Source organism: Apteryx rowi, unplaced genomic scaffold, assembly GCF_003343035.1.
Source record: "Apteryx rowi isolate R43461 unplaced genomic scaffold, aptRow1 scaffold_325, whole genome shotgun sequence".
NCBI lineage: Eukaryota > Metazoa > Chordata > Aves > Apterygiformes > Apterygidae > Apteryx > Apteryx rowi.
The window spans coordinates 435617-450304 of NW_020449697.1; the positions used below are offsets into that span (position 1 = coordinate 435617).

General features: G+C 37.4%; 2 protein-coding genes across 3 annotated transcripts in view; one reads left to right on the forward strand and one right to left on the reverse strand.

Annotated features, from left to right (window-relative positions):
* Positions 1-877: 877 nt before the first annotated feature.
* Positions 878-14688, reverse strand: part of SKA2 (spindle and kinetochore associated complex subunit 2) — a 14154-nt gene continuing 343 nt past the window's right edge. Inside the window, exons 1-7 of one of the 2 annotated variants that reach the window (XM_026071427.1) lie at positions 9563-9617; positions 6923-7012; positions 5942-6118; positions 4586-4672; positions 3125-3164; positions 2092-2224; positions 878-1359 (exon numbers count right to left, since the gene is read on the reverse strand). In XM_026071427.1, coding sequence (XP_025927212.1) covers positions 1233-1359; positions 2092-2224; positions 3125-3164; positions 4586-4672; positions 5942-6118; positions 6923-6955 — 597 coding nt within the window. In that variant the 5' untranslated portion in view covers positions 6956-7012; positions 9563-9617 and the 3' untranslated portion in view covers positions 878-1232. Of the gene's footprint in view, positions 1360-2091; positions 2225-3124; positions 3165-4585; positions 4673-5941; positions 6119-6922; positions 7013-9562; positions 9618-14688 lie in introns of those variants that run through there. The other variant, XM_026071426.1, reaches the window with a different exon arrangement.
* Positions 14203-14688, forward strand: part of PRR11 (proline rich 11) — a 7450-nt gene continuing 6964 nt past the window's right edge. Inside the window, exon 1 of the mRNA XM_026071425.1 lies at positions 14203-14254. The gene's annotated coding sequence lies outside the window, so the exon portion shown is untranslated. The remainder of the gene's footprint in view (positions 14255-14688) is intronic.

Sequence of the window (14688 nt, forward strand, 5' to 3'; positions counted from 1 at the left end):
AGACATTGGCGCGCGCAACCGACAGTACCGAAACCTGCTCTAAACACGAAGCGGGAGGAAAGCCCCCTCACCCAGCGGCCCTCCTCCTCCTCTCCGGCCGCCGGCGTCACCTCGAACTCCTAGAGCAGTTTGAACAAAACTCCCTGCGGTTGTTGCAAAAAGCAGCGCGCTCCTGAGCGCCTGTTTTTATCCAGGCTCAGACCTGGCAAGCCTTTCCTAACGATTACCTGCGTACACATGACAATTCTTGAAAACAGGCACACGCACATTGCATGCTGACACAATTTTTTTCACTCAGAAGACAGTCGTTATTTGGCGGTGAAGAAAAAATGTTACTAGTATAATATATCAAAGCATGGAAGGGATTCAGAGCTTGGGCACAGCTGCTCGTGTGAACAGGGAGTGTTGTGTTGATTGCTGCACCTTCTGTAGGGAAAGGATTTCCCTTAGAGCCTTGGCTTTGATTTGGCAACTGTCTCTTTCTGTATTGCAGTACTGAACAAAAATTAAGACTCACAGGGGCAATTCTGTTACATGGGCACAAATTGAAAGACAGGAAATTCTATTTAAACACGAGAAAACTCTTTTTTTAGTGTAGGAGTGGTGGAACACTGGAACAGGTTGCCCAGAAAGGGTGTGAAGTCTCCAACCTTGGAGATACTTGAAATGTAACTGGATGTGACCCAGAGCAACCTGTAGCAGACCCTCCTCTGAGCAGGGAGGTTGGATCACCTGATCTCCAGAGATCCCTTCCAACCTCAGCTGTTCTGTGATCCTGTAGTTTCATTGGGCTGTAACAAAGACAGTGCACATCCAAGGAAAACAAAAACGGTCGGGGCCAGCGGTCATTTAATAAATAAACAAACCAACCTATGGCCTCCTTAGCTTTAATCATTTATTCAGGAATGTAAGTACAATTAAATGGTTTGGGTTATTCATTGTAAAAACCCACTCAGGAATGTCAACAAGAATATGGAACTGTCACATGGTTAACAACACTCTTCAAAAATACATCTACTATAGACTTACAAATATCCAAGGTAAAATTCCAACCTCAGTGTTTAACTCTGCAATTTTAAGTTTTATAAATAGAATTTGTATACAGAAATATTAACAGCTTTCTAACAGTGTACTGGTAACTCCTAGACACCAGAGAAATACTTGCTTGTTAATAATCCAGGAGCTATAAGCAAGATGCTTGTGTGTCAGATAAGAATGGACTGAGCTTTCATTTATGCAGCTAACTTAACATTTCCTTGTTTGTCAAGTTCCACAATAGAGAGTTCTTTCAAGATGCGTACTCTTGAGTCAGTGGCTTTCATATTCATCTTGTTCATCTGCGAAACACTGAGTGCTGCTCTGTAAGACAAGAGCAAACTATTCAGCAAAGCAGGGTATCAAACATCAGGTCCGTCAGAGAGTGATTATAAAGCCCATACTGTTTAAAGACTGATTTTTGCAAGTGCTCTGTAATTTTCACACTTATGCACATTGCCATCAATATCACTGTGCTGCTTCAAAGAACAGTCCAAGCTTATTGTCGAAGACAGAATTGCTGGGTTAAAAGCGTCTTCATTCTTTACTGTCAGTCTGCGAGAAATCCGCAGCAGAAATCACAGACAGGGGTCAGGGCTCAGGGTCAAGGGCTGGAGTTAGGGTCTGGGATCAGGACTGGGGTTAGGAATTTGGGTTAGGGTTTTGCTTTTCCAGGTTATGAAAGCTAAAAGGGTTTTCCAGTATGACTGTGTCAGCAAAACTTTTCTGAGTAGACCCAGTTTTGGACATCTGTTCAGTGAATCAAAAAAAAAATCTGTTTCTGAAGCACTTGACATGCAGTTTTGAAAATTATCAAATGATAAGCCATTTTTATGCAAATAAATTTGGGGAGTTTTGTATGATGGCATATCACTTTGGGCTATATATATCTAACCAGTAAGGGCATAAGTGAGGGAAATCAAATTTTGAAGTTATAGTATAGCAGCAAATGGTTAACTAACTTCAGAGTTGACAACTGTTTTTGTTTAGCTTGAAAAGGTTGGAATTTCTTTACAGATTATAAAAGTCTTACTAATGAATTGCTTCCAGTCTTACCTGTTCTTATTTACAACAAAGTGGTTAAATAACTCCCTGTAAAAATTGTTCAAGTCTGCCAGTTTAACAGTACTTCTGATACTCCTTGGTACAGTCATAAGCATTTCTTCAGTCAATGGTTTGAATTGTGATTCTAGAAAATTGAAAATAAAAGACATTTATTTCTTCAGAAGAAGGCTGAACATAGTACTTACATAACTTTTTAAGAAAACTCCTAAATGATTCTAAAGAAAAATTTTACTGCAGGAGGAAGGAGATAATGAAGATATTCCCTCCAAAGTACCATTGTTTCTGCAGACCTAGTGAAAAATAATTGAATTTGAAATCTGATATGGATTAATAAATTTGGTCTGTCAGAGACCCATTTAAAAAAATATATATATATAAAAATTTCTTCTTGTAAATAAGGATGAACAGATTAAGCAAGAGTTACTTCTATGGTAAAACTAGCATACCATTTTCTTCCAGACTAGAAACACAACAGGATCCACTCAAATCCCCTTCTATGCAAGAACAACTCCCAGAGACATAGGAACTATACGTGGAGTATAACTGAGCTCTCAGTTTTTTACAGTAAAATATAAATTCTTCACTTCATATAAAAGCAGTAGTTACTAGTGCTTAAGAGAATGAAAACAGTGACTTTACTGTGCATCTTAGGCTCTAAATTTTACAAATACCAGAGCTCAGAAACTACACCTAGGCCTCAGCCTATTCATACTTAATGTAAGATTTGCCCCTATTGTACTAGAGGTGAAATAGCCCTTATTTGTCATCTAAAGTTTTTTACAGTATCTGTCTTTTTCAGAAAATAAAACAGCTTAATTCATTAATCCCTGAATTCTAAATAGTAACTAATATTTCTGGGATATTTAAACATATCGAGTTCAATATTGAAGATGGAAGTCTTAGGAAAGATTGATATTATTTGCAAAGCTTACTTAGTGGGGCTGGGTGTGTGTGGGGGGAGATCAGTCTTCATGCTCAAGAAAAAAAAGGGAACAGTAGGAAGATTTTCTTCCCCAGCACTTACCTTCAGTTGAGTCAGGGACTGTAGATTCTGAACTAAATGGCTAAAAATAAATGAAAGAGAATGTCAGAATTTGTTGGAATTTTATTTAGAAATTAGTTTTTTACAATTTGCATTTCTGTATTAGTAACTACATTTTACCATTAGATACCAAGGATCTCATAGCCACTGAAGTTAACAGAAAAATCTTATGCATAAATAAATTCCAGTTTCAAATAAAAATAGGTTTAAAATGCAAACAAAAAGATTCATATGCAAGTCAGATGAGCCTCTTTAGCTTTCTCCTTTGCATTCCAGTATGGATCTAGCTGAAAGCACTGCACATGCAGCGAAGGAGAAAGATGGCTTTCCTGTTCTCAAGCAACCCTCAGAGGTTGACAGTTCTGACAAGCTAAAGGTAGCTATATCTAACTCTTTTCAACCAAAAATACAGCATTGGGGAGGGAGAGAGAGAGGGAAAAAAAAGGCCTTTGTGTTATCTTTCCCTTCTTTCTGTCTTTCAGAGACTCTTAGAATATCTTCAGAACACACATGATAACAACATAGGGACCAATACCAATTAAACAGTCCTTAATAGGAGCAAGATAATAGCTATATTTTGCACTGAGCCTGTTTTATGCCAGCTGTATATTCAGGGATTTGGAATTAAATAATGGAAAGACATAAATTGAGAGGATTTAATCAAGGTAGGAGAAGATATTTGCAAAGGAAGAGTGAATGAAGCAGAAAGATACTGGAAGTCTTTCATGCAAACCAACCGTGGCAATAAAGGGACAGAGAGAGAGACATCCTTTGATAGAAAAGTAGTGGGGAGTGAGAAGACATGTAGAAAAACAAAAGGTCAGTAAGATAATTACAGTCCTTCTTTAATATTTTGCTTTTAATATAAGACCCAGACCAAGTCTTTGCAGATGATTATTACTGTTAGAATTTTGTGCTTTGAGTAGCTCTGAGAAAATATCTGACTTTTTAACAAGTATTATTTAGATCTATGTTCTACTGCGTTACAGTTGTAATATGCTTCACCTACTCTTACTCATACTCCAACCTGTATTTAATATTTTACAGGAAATTAAATTTCTCTTCATTTTGATATACATGGGGTTGAAGCAATTACCCTCTTCACTCCCACCCAAAGGCTTTTTATATGTGTTAACAGATCAACAAGAGCAACCAACTGCATCTCTGAAAATAAACACAAACATTTCCCAATAAAAGATAAGAGGGGGAAAAAAAAGTCTTCTGTCAGAACAAGTTTTTCCTCATGGACAATTTAATTGGGACAAATCAGCAATGTAATCAACATGCAATCAAACCAAAAAAGTTTGTTAGAAATTGTAGCCCCATTCCTGAAAAATTCCATTCCTTTCAGAAGTATTAAGTCACAAAACCAGCCCTCCTGACTTCAGTTGAACTACTCAGATTAATAGTTTCTGAAATACAGACCCTCTGTCGCCTAATTACCTCTTCCACTAGCGATTTCATTTCTTTAGCAGTTTGGCAGGTTAACTGTTGTGCTGCAGCCTGTTCATCTTCTGACAGAGGCAAGCGCTGAAGAGAGAGATACGAGAGAATTCTGATACTTTCAGTTCCGAGGATGATGGTATTTACAGAAGAACTCAATGTTTGTCTAACCCTTTTCTCATGGGAAGCTAACAGTAGACTTCTACTTTCCTTCAAATGAAAGCAAGATTACAAGCTGAGTATTTCTGAAAATCCAACTGTAATATCCATTTAACACCAATCCTATAAATTATTTGATAAAAAGGAGCGTTCCACTTAAGTTACACATCTCCCCAATAGTTTAATCGATCTTTGTTTTAGGAAAGATACAAAATATAGGAAAATCTTTGTTATTTATTTAGACTTTCTATATCTCAGAGACACAAAACTTCCACTTTAACAAAATCCTGCATACAAAATTATTCTTGGTGGCATATCCTTGGAACACAGGGAAAGAATTTTTTTTTTCCTTTCTGTGACATTTAACTTCTGTCTTTGAAATCATGATACAGTATGTTTTAGCTATAAAGAGTTACCAGTATCTTGTCCAGAGCTGTTGACAGATTAAACAATGTCAGAGGCAGTGTTATTATAACATTAAAAGGAGAGCTGGGATCTAGGAATACGATTTACTTACACCAATTCTGTCTTTGCCACTAGGCCATCATTCAGCTTTTTGGATCTAAATCACCTTATTTGTAAAGGGACAAAAATAATGTTTTCGCATTCTCTTCAAAATTGTAAGGCAACAATGTCTGAAGGCCAGTTAAGAAAATGTGATTTTTTTTTAAAGATAGGCATCATCATATTGAGAAAAACTAATTTCTTTGCACTAACAATAGTACTGCAACATATAATGTTAGTGTATTGCTTTTAATTTGCTCCCTTTAGAGAGTCAAAACATGTTTGTCATTTAAAAGCTTTTTTGCCTTTTTAAAATTGGCTTTGCCTTCTAAATTCGTTAAGGTAGCCGTTGGGGAAAAAAAAATCAGTGTAAGACTGGGACACAGCTGTGCACAGAGACATCAATTTCTATGAAACTATTCAAACATATGTCACACTATTAACTTACAGTATTACTTTAACTCAAAACTGGAATACCACTAGCCTAACTGTTGAGTGATGAATCAGGCTTGGGATTTACCAAAATAGGCCCGATCCTGCAAACGTTTCTTCCGGTAAACAGTCCTCTTATTTTCTAAGAGTCTCTAAGAATAACACATTTTCCAATCCAAATACTCACATTTATGTACAGGTTACACAAATACATGTTCATTTACAGGAGTAAGATCCAAATTATTAAAATTAAAATGGTACCTCAAGATCAGTATGTTGCTGTAGTGCCTGAACCATCTTCATTGTGTTTTCTAGAGCGGCACGAATGCAGTTCATGGATTCTCTCTGCTCTATGGAAACTTTTTCCAGCTGCACACACAACGTTTTATAACGGGACTTCACCACTGAGAGTTCCTCTAAGAGAGTAACTGGATTTTCCTATATAGAAATTAAAAGTACATTTAAACTATTATAGAAGAGAAAATTAATCTGGCCACAGACTCCATTAAAAGTATAGGCAGACAGAGTCACTAATATATAACAGGAAATGACCCTTTACAACGACAGTGATTAGACAATCTTAGCTGTGACCAGTTTCATCTATACATTTAATTTCTCATAGGCAAAAATGATATAAAGTGTTAATAAAACAGCACAACTCTGTGCTGCCACAATAAATACAGGAGGATGATTTTACTGTATTGATGTTTTTAGTGGCTTTTCTAATTTAGAATAAATTAGCGATTTCTAATTAAAATGGTTATTTTTCCACTGTATGTCACAGTATACATGGAGGTGAGGACAAATTTATTAAATCTTTTACATGTTGACATTTTATTGTTCTTCTCTCATCTCTCCCCCAAACCTGAATTTAGTCACTGTTTACTGGCAAGTTTATGTTTGGTGTCAGAGTAGTGGTGCATTTGAGCTGAGATCAGAAACAGCCTCTAACAATTAGCTGTTAACACTACTACTCATTTCTCAAAGCAAAATGTGAGAATTTCACTATATCAAGAATTTAGAGGATTTTGTTGTCTTCTGCACTGAATTCATATTATGCCAGTCATCTGGTTATATGATGCAAGAAATACTTTGTAATAATAATAAAAAGCTAACAACTTGGTAAAAGAAAATTGACATATATTTTAGGATTAAAGAAAATTACCTATTTATTATCATTCATTTATTAACATTTCATGCAAAATACAATAAAAATCTATTAATTTAATCTGAAAATACTACCTCCGCTGCTGGATTATCTGGAAGGCTCTTCATTATTTCAAACTCCAGTTTGTGTTGAATATAATCCAGATCAGATTCTGCCTTCTGGAACTAAAATATTTAAGATCAGCCACAGTGTATTAAAAAAAATGAAAACTGTAGACAAAACCCATCCATTTATCTTTCCTGTATTTCAGGAAAGCAGAAGCCAGATTAAAGGCTGATATACTATAAACATAAGTTTCTATTCCTCCAGTCTATTCCATTAGCTAATGTTTTCCAATTATGCTGACACACTTTTAGACTGAAAAATATAAAGCATTAAGTAAGCTTTTAGACTTCTGATTGCATAAGTTTTAGAAGTTAAAAAACTGTCAACCAAATAGCTAGAAAGTATGTAGATAACAAAAAGAAATGCCCTAGCATATTAGTTTGCAAAACTTCTGTGCTACCTTACAGCTGAGCTACTTGGCTCAGCCATTACTACACTCAGCTGTCCCTAGTACAAATGCAGACCTGGACACGAGCATTTTCCTTCCAAGTGTAAGAATTAAACGAAACCCTAGGCACACAGGTGCCTTTACACACACACATACTCCTACTAATTTTACCTTCATGCCATTTGTTGAACCCAAATTACCCAACTGTTCTCTTTGCATCCCTTTGATCTTGCCCTTAGTACCTTTTTCACACAGCTCCACAAAATGCTTGAAAACATTTCCACTTCTTCCTAGATTAAATGCCCTTTCAAAGCCAAACCTCTCAAGATGAAGTTTTTAAGTAGTACTCCAAAGAGGGAAGTTATATCAAGAGACAAGAACAATGCATCTTCTTTAAAACTGATCGTCCCAGGATGTAAAAGACACTTGATTTTCCTCCCTGAGATATTAAGATATTTTTCATCAATTTTTAGAGCTTCTTCTTGGCTAGCTGCTTTTCTTTTTAAGCATTAAAAATTCTATTAGCAAAACTGCAGTACTCAAGTTATTTACACAGCAGAGACTATGAATAAGTGTTCAGGAGCCAAGTATATAATTAATAACAAAATCTCTATTGATATTAGGAATGTATTCTTTCAGATGATTATAATACCCGTAACACATTTGATTATTCCTCAGTAAATGAGACTAACAAATAGATAATCAAATTGATGACATCACGTTTCTTTCCTTGGGATAAATAAGCCACCAGAGAATTAGATAATTGCCTTGTAAAACAGTGTGCTGATAGTGTTATTACTTAATTAATTTTAGCCTGCAATTTTAATGTCTATTAAGGACTTCTACTTTAAAAAAGGCAGCTTTTCCAGTTCATGAAACAAACATGAATTTCTTAATATAATCATTTGGGGAATTCAGAGTCACAAAAGAGACTATGATGAAAGCAAGTTAAATGCTTGGAACTTACTTAACTCAGTGTGGCTTCTACTATTTAAAATGAGATTAACTCTGAAGCAATCATTACAATTTTTTAAAGGATCAAAATAAGGCTGTATTTGTTAATTGTATCTCAAAGTACTAACTGGCAGTGCCATAATGGTACCTAATGTAAAAAACTGCTGTAAGCTTTTTGGATATTTGTATTTTAGGAGTTAGGCCTGGATACCACAAGAATGTTCACATTTTAACCATCAGTCTTGGGATTCACTTTCAGGAACTGCCATTAGTACCTTTGAGACCTGGAACTTCAGATATGCATACAGCCTTAAGGAACAGTGTTCAATTCAAGATATTTTACATGCAAAATCCACTTCCTAGTGTACTAAAAATGTATGATGTTTCATATATATGCTGTCAGCAAAACTTTGGAATAATGGTTGGGGGAAAAAAGAAAAAAAAATTTCGTAAAGCCCTTGAGCATCTATAAATCAGAGGAAAAGCTCTCACATATTACTCCCGTAACTTACCACCTGACAGAACTCCTTCCCACATCCAACCCTACAAACTAGCCATCATAAAAATGCAAGAATAATATACTTTTTATTACACTCTATGTTGTTTAAAAACCTCATGAGGGATTTTTCCTAACCGTTCAACCATATCTGTTCTCTTCCACTGGCAAACATTTTTAATTCTTCATTTCCAGGGACAGACAACCAAAAGAGGCCACTTTCTGCTTTTCTCCATCTCCTCCATTAAATTATTAATTATTAGGAATGCAGAAAAAGAATATGGGTGGCTTTAAAAAGTATCCATGAAGCCCTGTTCTTAAAAATATTTCAATATTGATAAATTGAAATGTATAGAATGACAGTAAGCCATTAATTCCTTGCTGCTACAATGATTCAGGACATTAAAAATTAAATGCGAATCGGAATGCTCGTGCATCACATGACTATAATTTTTAGACTTGTTCTTAATGAAAGCATTACAGTTCAGTATCAATGCTTTCTCCTGAAAGTGTACTACTCTATGAAAGAAACAAAATTTATTAACAACATTTTCAAAGCACAGTTTATAAGCACCGAGATATATTCCTCCATTATAATCTATTTTTCTGTATTTTATAAATAGAAATATTTCTTGCTATATTTCAGGAAACATACACATGTAAAAATCTCACCTGAACATTATAGGTTAGGATCATTTGCATGATGAATATTATACAACAATCACATAGAAAATGCATGTTTATGAAATGTAGATTTTGTAATTTACTCACAGGCTTTGAAGAAAGCGTTAGAAACTGTAAGGCAAGATTCAAGCCATTGCTGTGTACACTGCTTTCAGATGCTTTGACAATACTATTGCACTGCTAGCTGTAAAGTACAGTAGTGCAATAAAGTCAGAGCATTCGTTAGCAGCAGGAATTCTGAACAAGTAATCAATACTCTCAAAATATGTATTGGTTAACATCGGTGGAGTCAGATAGTGGTTTCTGTAGGTCTTGGAGATTTGGATAAGGTTAATGTTCACCAAGTCCTGATACTGACATGCAAGAACTCCTGTATTTCAAGACATTATTGCTACTTAGAATCACTGCCATTCCACTGACCAAGAGAAAAAGGGGAAAAAAACCACCAGATCTGTCAGAAATTCATTTTTCAACAATTTGGTGTTCTTTCAACTGGAAATTACATTTTCAAATTTATTTATCTTTTGGATTCATCTTATAGCAAGCAAAGTTTCTAAACTGCTATCAGACAGATGTTCTCAAACTGCATTACAGGGAACATTTTCTGGACGCTAAAGTTTATTCTTCTAATCTGAAGGTATTGAGCCACTTTAAAATGCATTTAAACATGCCAAGATTTCTCAACATTGTGTATTTAAAATACCGTGGGGGTTACCACTTGGATGTTAGAGGACAACGAATGTGGGGGTGTATTTCATAAATCTCAATAAAAGTGTTATTATTAAAAACACCAATAATTTCATATAAAAAGTTTAAGAACTCTTGGGGTTTGTAGGTGTTAAGATTCTTAAAAACAAAATGCAAAGAAACAGGGAGTGAATATAAAAGATTACTGATGCACCCAGAACAACAACCTGGGTCAACTCTATACCTAGGACATCTTTTACAATGTTTTGCAGAAAAATGGGAATGCTACACAATGTTCTTTCCTTTTTGTAGGAAGATCCTTTTATTTCTAATGACAGACACCTAGATTTGATGGTATTTGTCATTAAAAGAGAAGATCAATTTACATTTCACCTTGACAAATAACTAGGAGATAATAAATGTAAAAAATAAATCTCTGGCAATCCTACTTTATAATTGTTTGTCAAATCATCTTCTCGTTTCAGACATATAAGAATGACTTTTGACTTGCGATTCCATAAAATAATAATAATAATAATAATAATAATAATAACGAGCAATGTAGATAGTATTGCTGGCCAATGCCCTTTTAACATTGCACTGCTTTTTGTGCATGATCACTAGTAGTACAACATAAAAAGGGCATTGGACAGACACCACTCAAAGAAAAGTAGGCCCACTATACTTAAAAAAAAAAAAAAGTGAAAGAAATTAACTAAGTTGTTCTGAACAAAACACTTTCAGTTTACCTGCTAGTTAATCCACTTTTAATATTTTACTAAATGGATAACCACAAAATTTAAGTTTCTTTAAGTGCAGACTGCTGAAGTGCTGCATGCTGGAAGGCACTAGGTCAATATGTGAAGTTCTGAGACATAAACGTTACTAAAATGGTTGTTGTACAGAAAGATACATTTCTCACTGGCAGCTACTATGTACTGTTCTAAGGTCTGACTCAGTCTGTTGAAGCTGTTGGAAAGATCTTCAGTTTCAGCTGACTTCAATGTACACTTGGGCAGCACAGACTTAGGTGTCTAAGTCCTAAAATAAAGCACCCAGGATTCTTATCTAAGTTGTTAAAGAGCCAGCTTTATCATCTTTTGCACAATGAATCCCATCTTATATTGCCGATGTTATGATTCATTCAGCTTTTCTTGTTTAGAGCAATGGTCTCAAATAACCAGAGATTTACCTGGTATTTTCATTTACATTGTTCTTTTTAAGCTCCTACAAATTAGTTTATCCTTGGTTCTATAAGACTAAAATGAAGCTTTTCATGAAATGCATGTCTAAACCTCTAGGGAAATAATAACTGTTATTTTATCACACTTCTGTGGAGAGAGCTGACTTCACAGGAAATCCAGGAAAAAGAAACAATAAGCAGAAGGAAAAGCAAGAGACACAAAGCTGCAATGCGAGACATATTTGCCAGTGTACATTTCTGATTAACTTAAAAAATGGCAAGAAGAAATAACACTGTTTTGAAAATCTGACAATGCTGTATATAGGAAATTAATACATGAAATGATTCAAGAGATATTTAAAATTCAACATTTCTTAAAATAATTAGAGGTGAAGATGAAAGATACAGCTGCCTTATGCCACCCAGCACTTTCAATGGAAGAAGGCAGACAGGCACGCCAACTTCTGCTGGAACAAATTAACAAAAGAATCAAACAGAAATATTTAATACTAATCCATACCAAAACAGGGTGAAAGAACAAGCTACAGTCTCGAAAACTTTGGAAGTTGTTATGAACTATCTGTGCAGACAATTGACCCAAATGAACTCTCCACATTTTAATGCAAGATCATTTTAGTCTATGTGTAAAGTAGATCATGAGACAGTGAGTGAACAGTAACTGTCTTCTTCCACTAGCACAAATAGATGCCCCTGTTAACTTTAATGGAGCTAAACTACCTCTTCGATTATTTATGTCCCAAAACAAAAATCATGAATCAACAAATGTTTAAAGAATGATTTTCCCTAAAACACAGAAATAAACCATAACATTGTAACAAAGTTCAACATCTAACTTGGGTACTTCTAAGCAGGTTTACACAGGAGGGAAAACATGAACATGTTAAAGAAGAAAGAAATAAAATTGCTCAACAAACTAGGCTAAAAAAAAAGAATATTAACAGAAGATACGGGGAAATCTCAAGCTTACACTATGGGCAGGGCTGCCAGTTTTGAATTTGAAATCAGAGCTAAACTTCAAAGCTTTGACAAGAATGACAAGAATTTGACAATTCACTGAAGTCAAATACTGTATTTTATTACTGTTCTAAGTATTATTTGAGTATGATGACCACAGCTTAGTAGCTAAAGGAGAGCAAACACCACCTTCCTAAAAAGTATGCCTTGTTACTTCAAAGAGGGAAAAAAACACAGTTACTGAAGTTCAGCAAAACTGAGAATTAGGTATCATATAGTTTGAATGCTCTGATCTTTCAACTCATACAGGTATTTTAGTATTTATACAAGTTTTCTTTCCTAACAGAAATAGTCATATAACATAACTTAAAACATTTACTCAGAAGTGTGTTACTATTGCAATAATAAAGTAATGCAAGTCACTCAATGAGACAACAAAGGCATTATCAGCAGAACAAGCTCACATTTAAGAAAACTTTCAACCAGTTGTTTCTTTTCTGACAACAAATGTTTACTTGGCCACTGTTGCTAGTGCTTTAAGGGGTACATTATGCTGTTACTAGAGAAAAGTTTCCGAAGAGGCAATGAAGCGAAAGCAAACTAAATAAATTTAAACACAGGGCATTAAGGCAGCACATCAATCACGTGTCTCAAAACGAAGGTCTAAAAACACTCAGCATGTTAAGGGATAACATGGATATACAATGTTTCCTACTATGTCCTCCCAGAGTTCCTCCTACTCTTAATTTCTCTTGGATATTTCACTGTGGCGATGATACTGTGTACAGATAAAGAACTAGGAAACTATTAAACTTGTTTTTACTCATTTTTTTACTCATTAATTAGAATTTGAAACCAAGGTTGCCAGAGGAAAAAAAGAAAAAAGAAATCTATTGTATTATTCACTTCTGTATCATTTTTTTTTTCATGTGACCATTTCTGGTTTGTCAATCAAAGTACTAAACAGTGCTGTTAGGACAATTAAATAATAAAAAATTTCTAGCAGTTTCCTGGCAAACTCTAAAGGAGCATCATATTTTGCAGAACTATGTCAGTACAAGCATTTTAATTTATGTAAGGCCTTTGGAATGAAACTATAACATCTATGAAGCATCTGGATGCGTAAAATAGCCCCAAAACATTTTACCTAAAAAAAAAGGGGGGGGGGAAAGAAAGTTGTGAAGAAGATTACACAAAATAGAGCAAAAATGAACACCAAAATCTGAAGGATGGTACAGGGAACTTGGCTGTTTAACAAGACAGTATTCCAGAGTCTATCAATATGTGGAAGAACAGCATAGCTTTTTAGTTGCCTTTTTTTTTTTTTTAAGCATGAGTGGGGCAGGAAGAAAGGCAACTATTATGTAACGCCGCTGAGTCTTGCCTCCAGGCGCTGGCTCAAACAGTGCTGAAAACAACTTAAAAGCTCTGAAGAACTATACGAAATCGAACGGCTGAGGCAAAAGCCACGCTCTCCTCGAGACTGGTTATATCCTCGACCCAGCGAAGAAAGAGGGACTGGAAAGGCAGGTGAAGAGACTCTCCCGAAACAACGGCGGGGAGCAAACGCGGCCCGAGGCAGCTCCTCGCCTCACGCCTGAGGAGCGCGGACCCCGCACGACCCTCTCCTCAGGGCGAGCGGCCGGGCCCACCCCGGCGAGGCGACGGGGGGGGGGGGGGGCTCGCAGCCTCTCTCTCGGCCCCAGCCTCCCTCCCCGTCGAGCTTTACCTGCCCCATCCGTGCGGGCAGGGGGGAAACCGAGTGGGAACCGAGCGGCCCGAGCGCGGCACGGCCCCCGCCGCAGCCCGCCCCCGGCGAGGAGCTCCGTCCCCCGCGCCCCTCCCTCCTCCCCCCCCGCCCGGGAGCGCGAATGGACCAGCCCAGCCGACCTCTTCGCCCCGGCCACCCCCGCAGGGAAAATGGGTCAGCCCAGGTGAGACCTCCACCCTCTCTGCGAGAAAATGGACTACTCCGAAAGCGCTTTACTCCACGCCGCCACAGGGCGACGGGGAAAATGGACCGGCCCAGCCCGGCTGCGCCCCACAACGACCCCCTCTCCCCCCACAAACGCGGGAAATAAACTAGCCCGGGAATGCTCGGATCCCACCTTTCCCCCTCCCCCCAGGTGAGAGAAGAATGGACGGGCCCAACCCCCGGGGCGAGGGGTTGAATGAAGCGGCACGGCGAAGCTCCGCCCCCCGCCCCCCCCCCGCAGGGGGAGAGCGGAATGGACCGGCCCGGCCGAACCCGCCTGACCCAAACGGTCGGCGGCGGGCGCCGGCCGCCCCGCCGAGGGCCGCGCCCTCGCCCTGCCTCCTCTCAGGGCCCGGATGGGACTCGCCCCCCTCCCCCCCGGCCCCTCTCCCC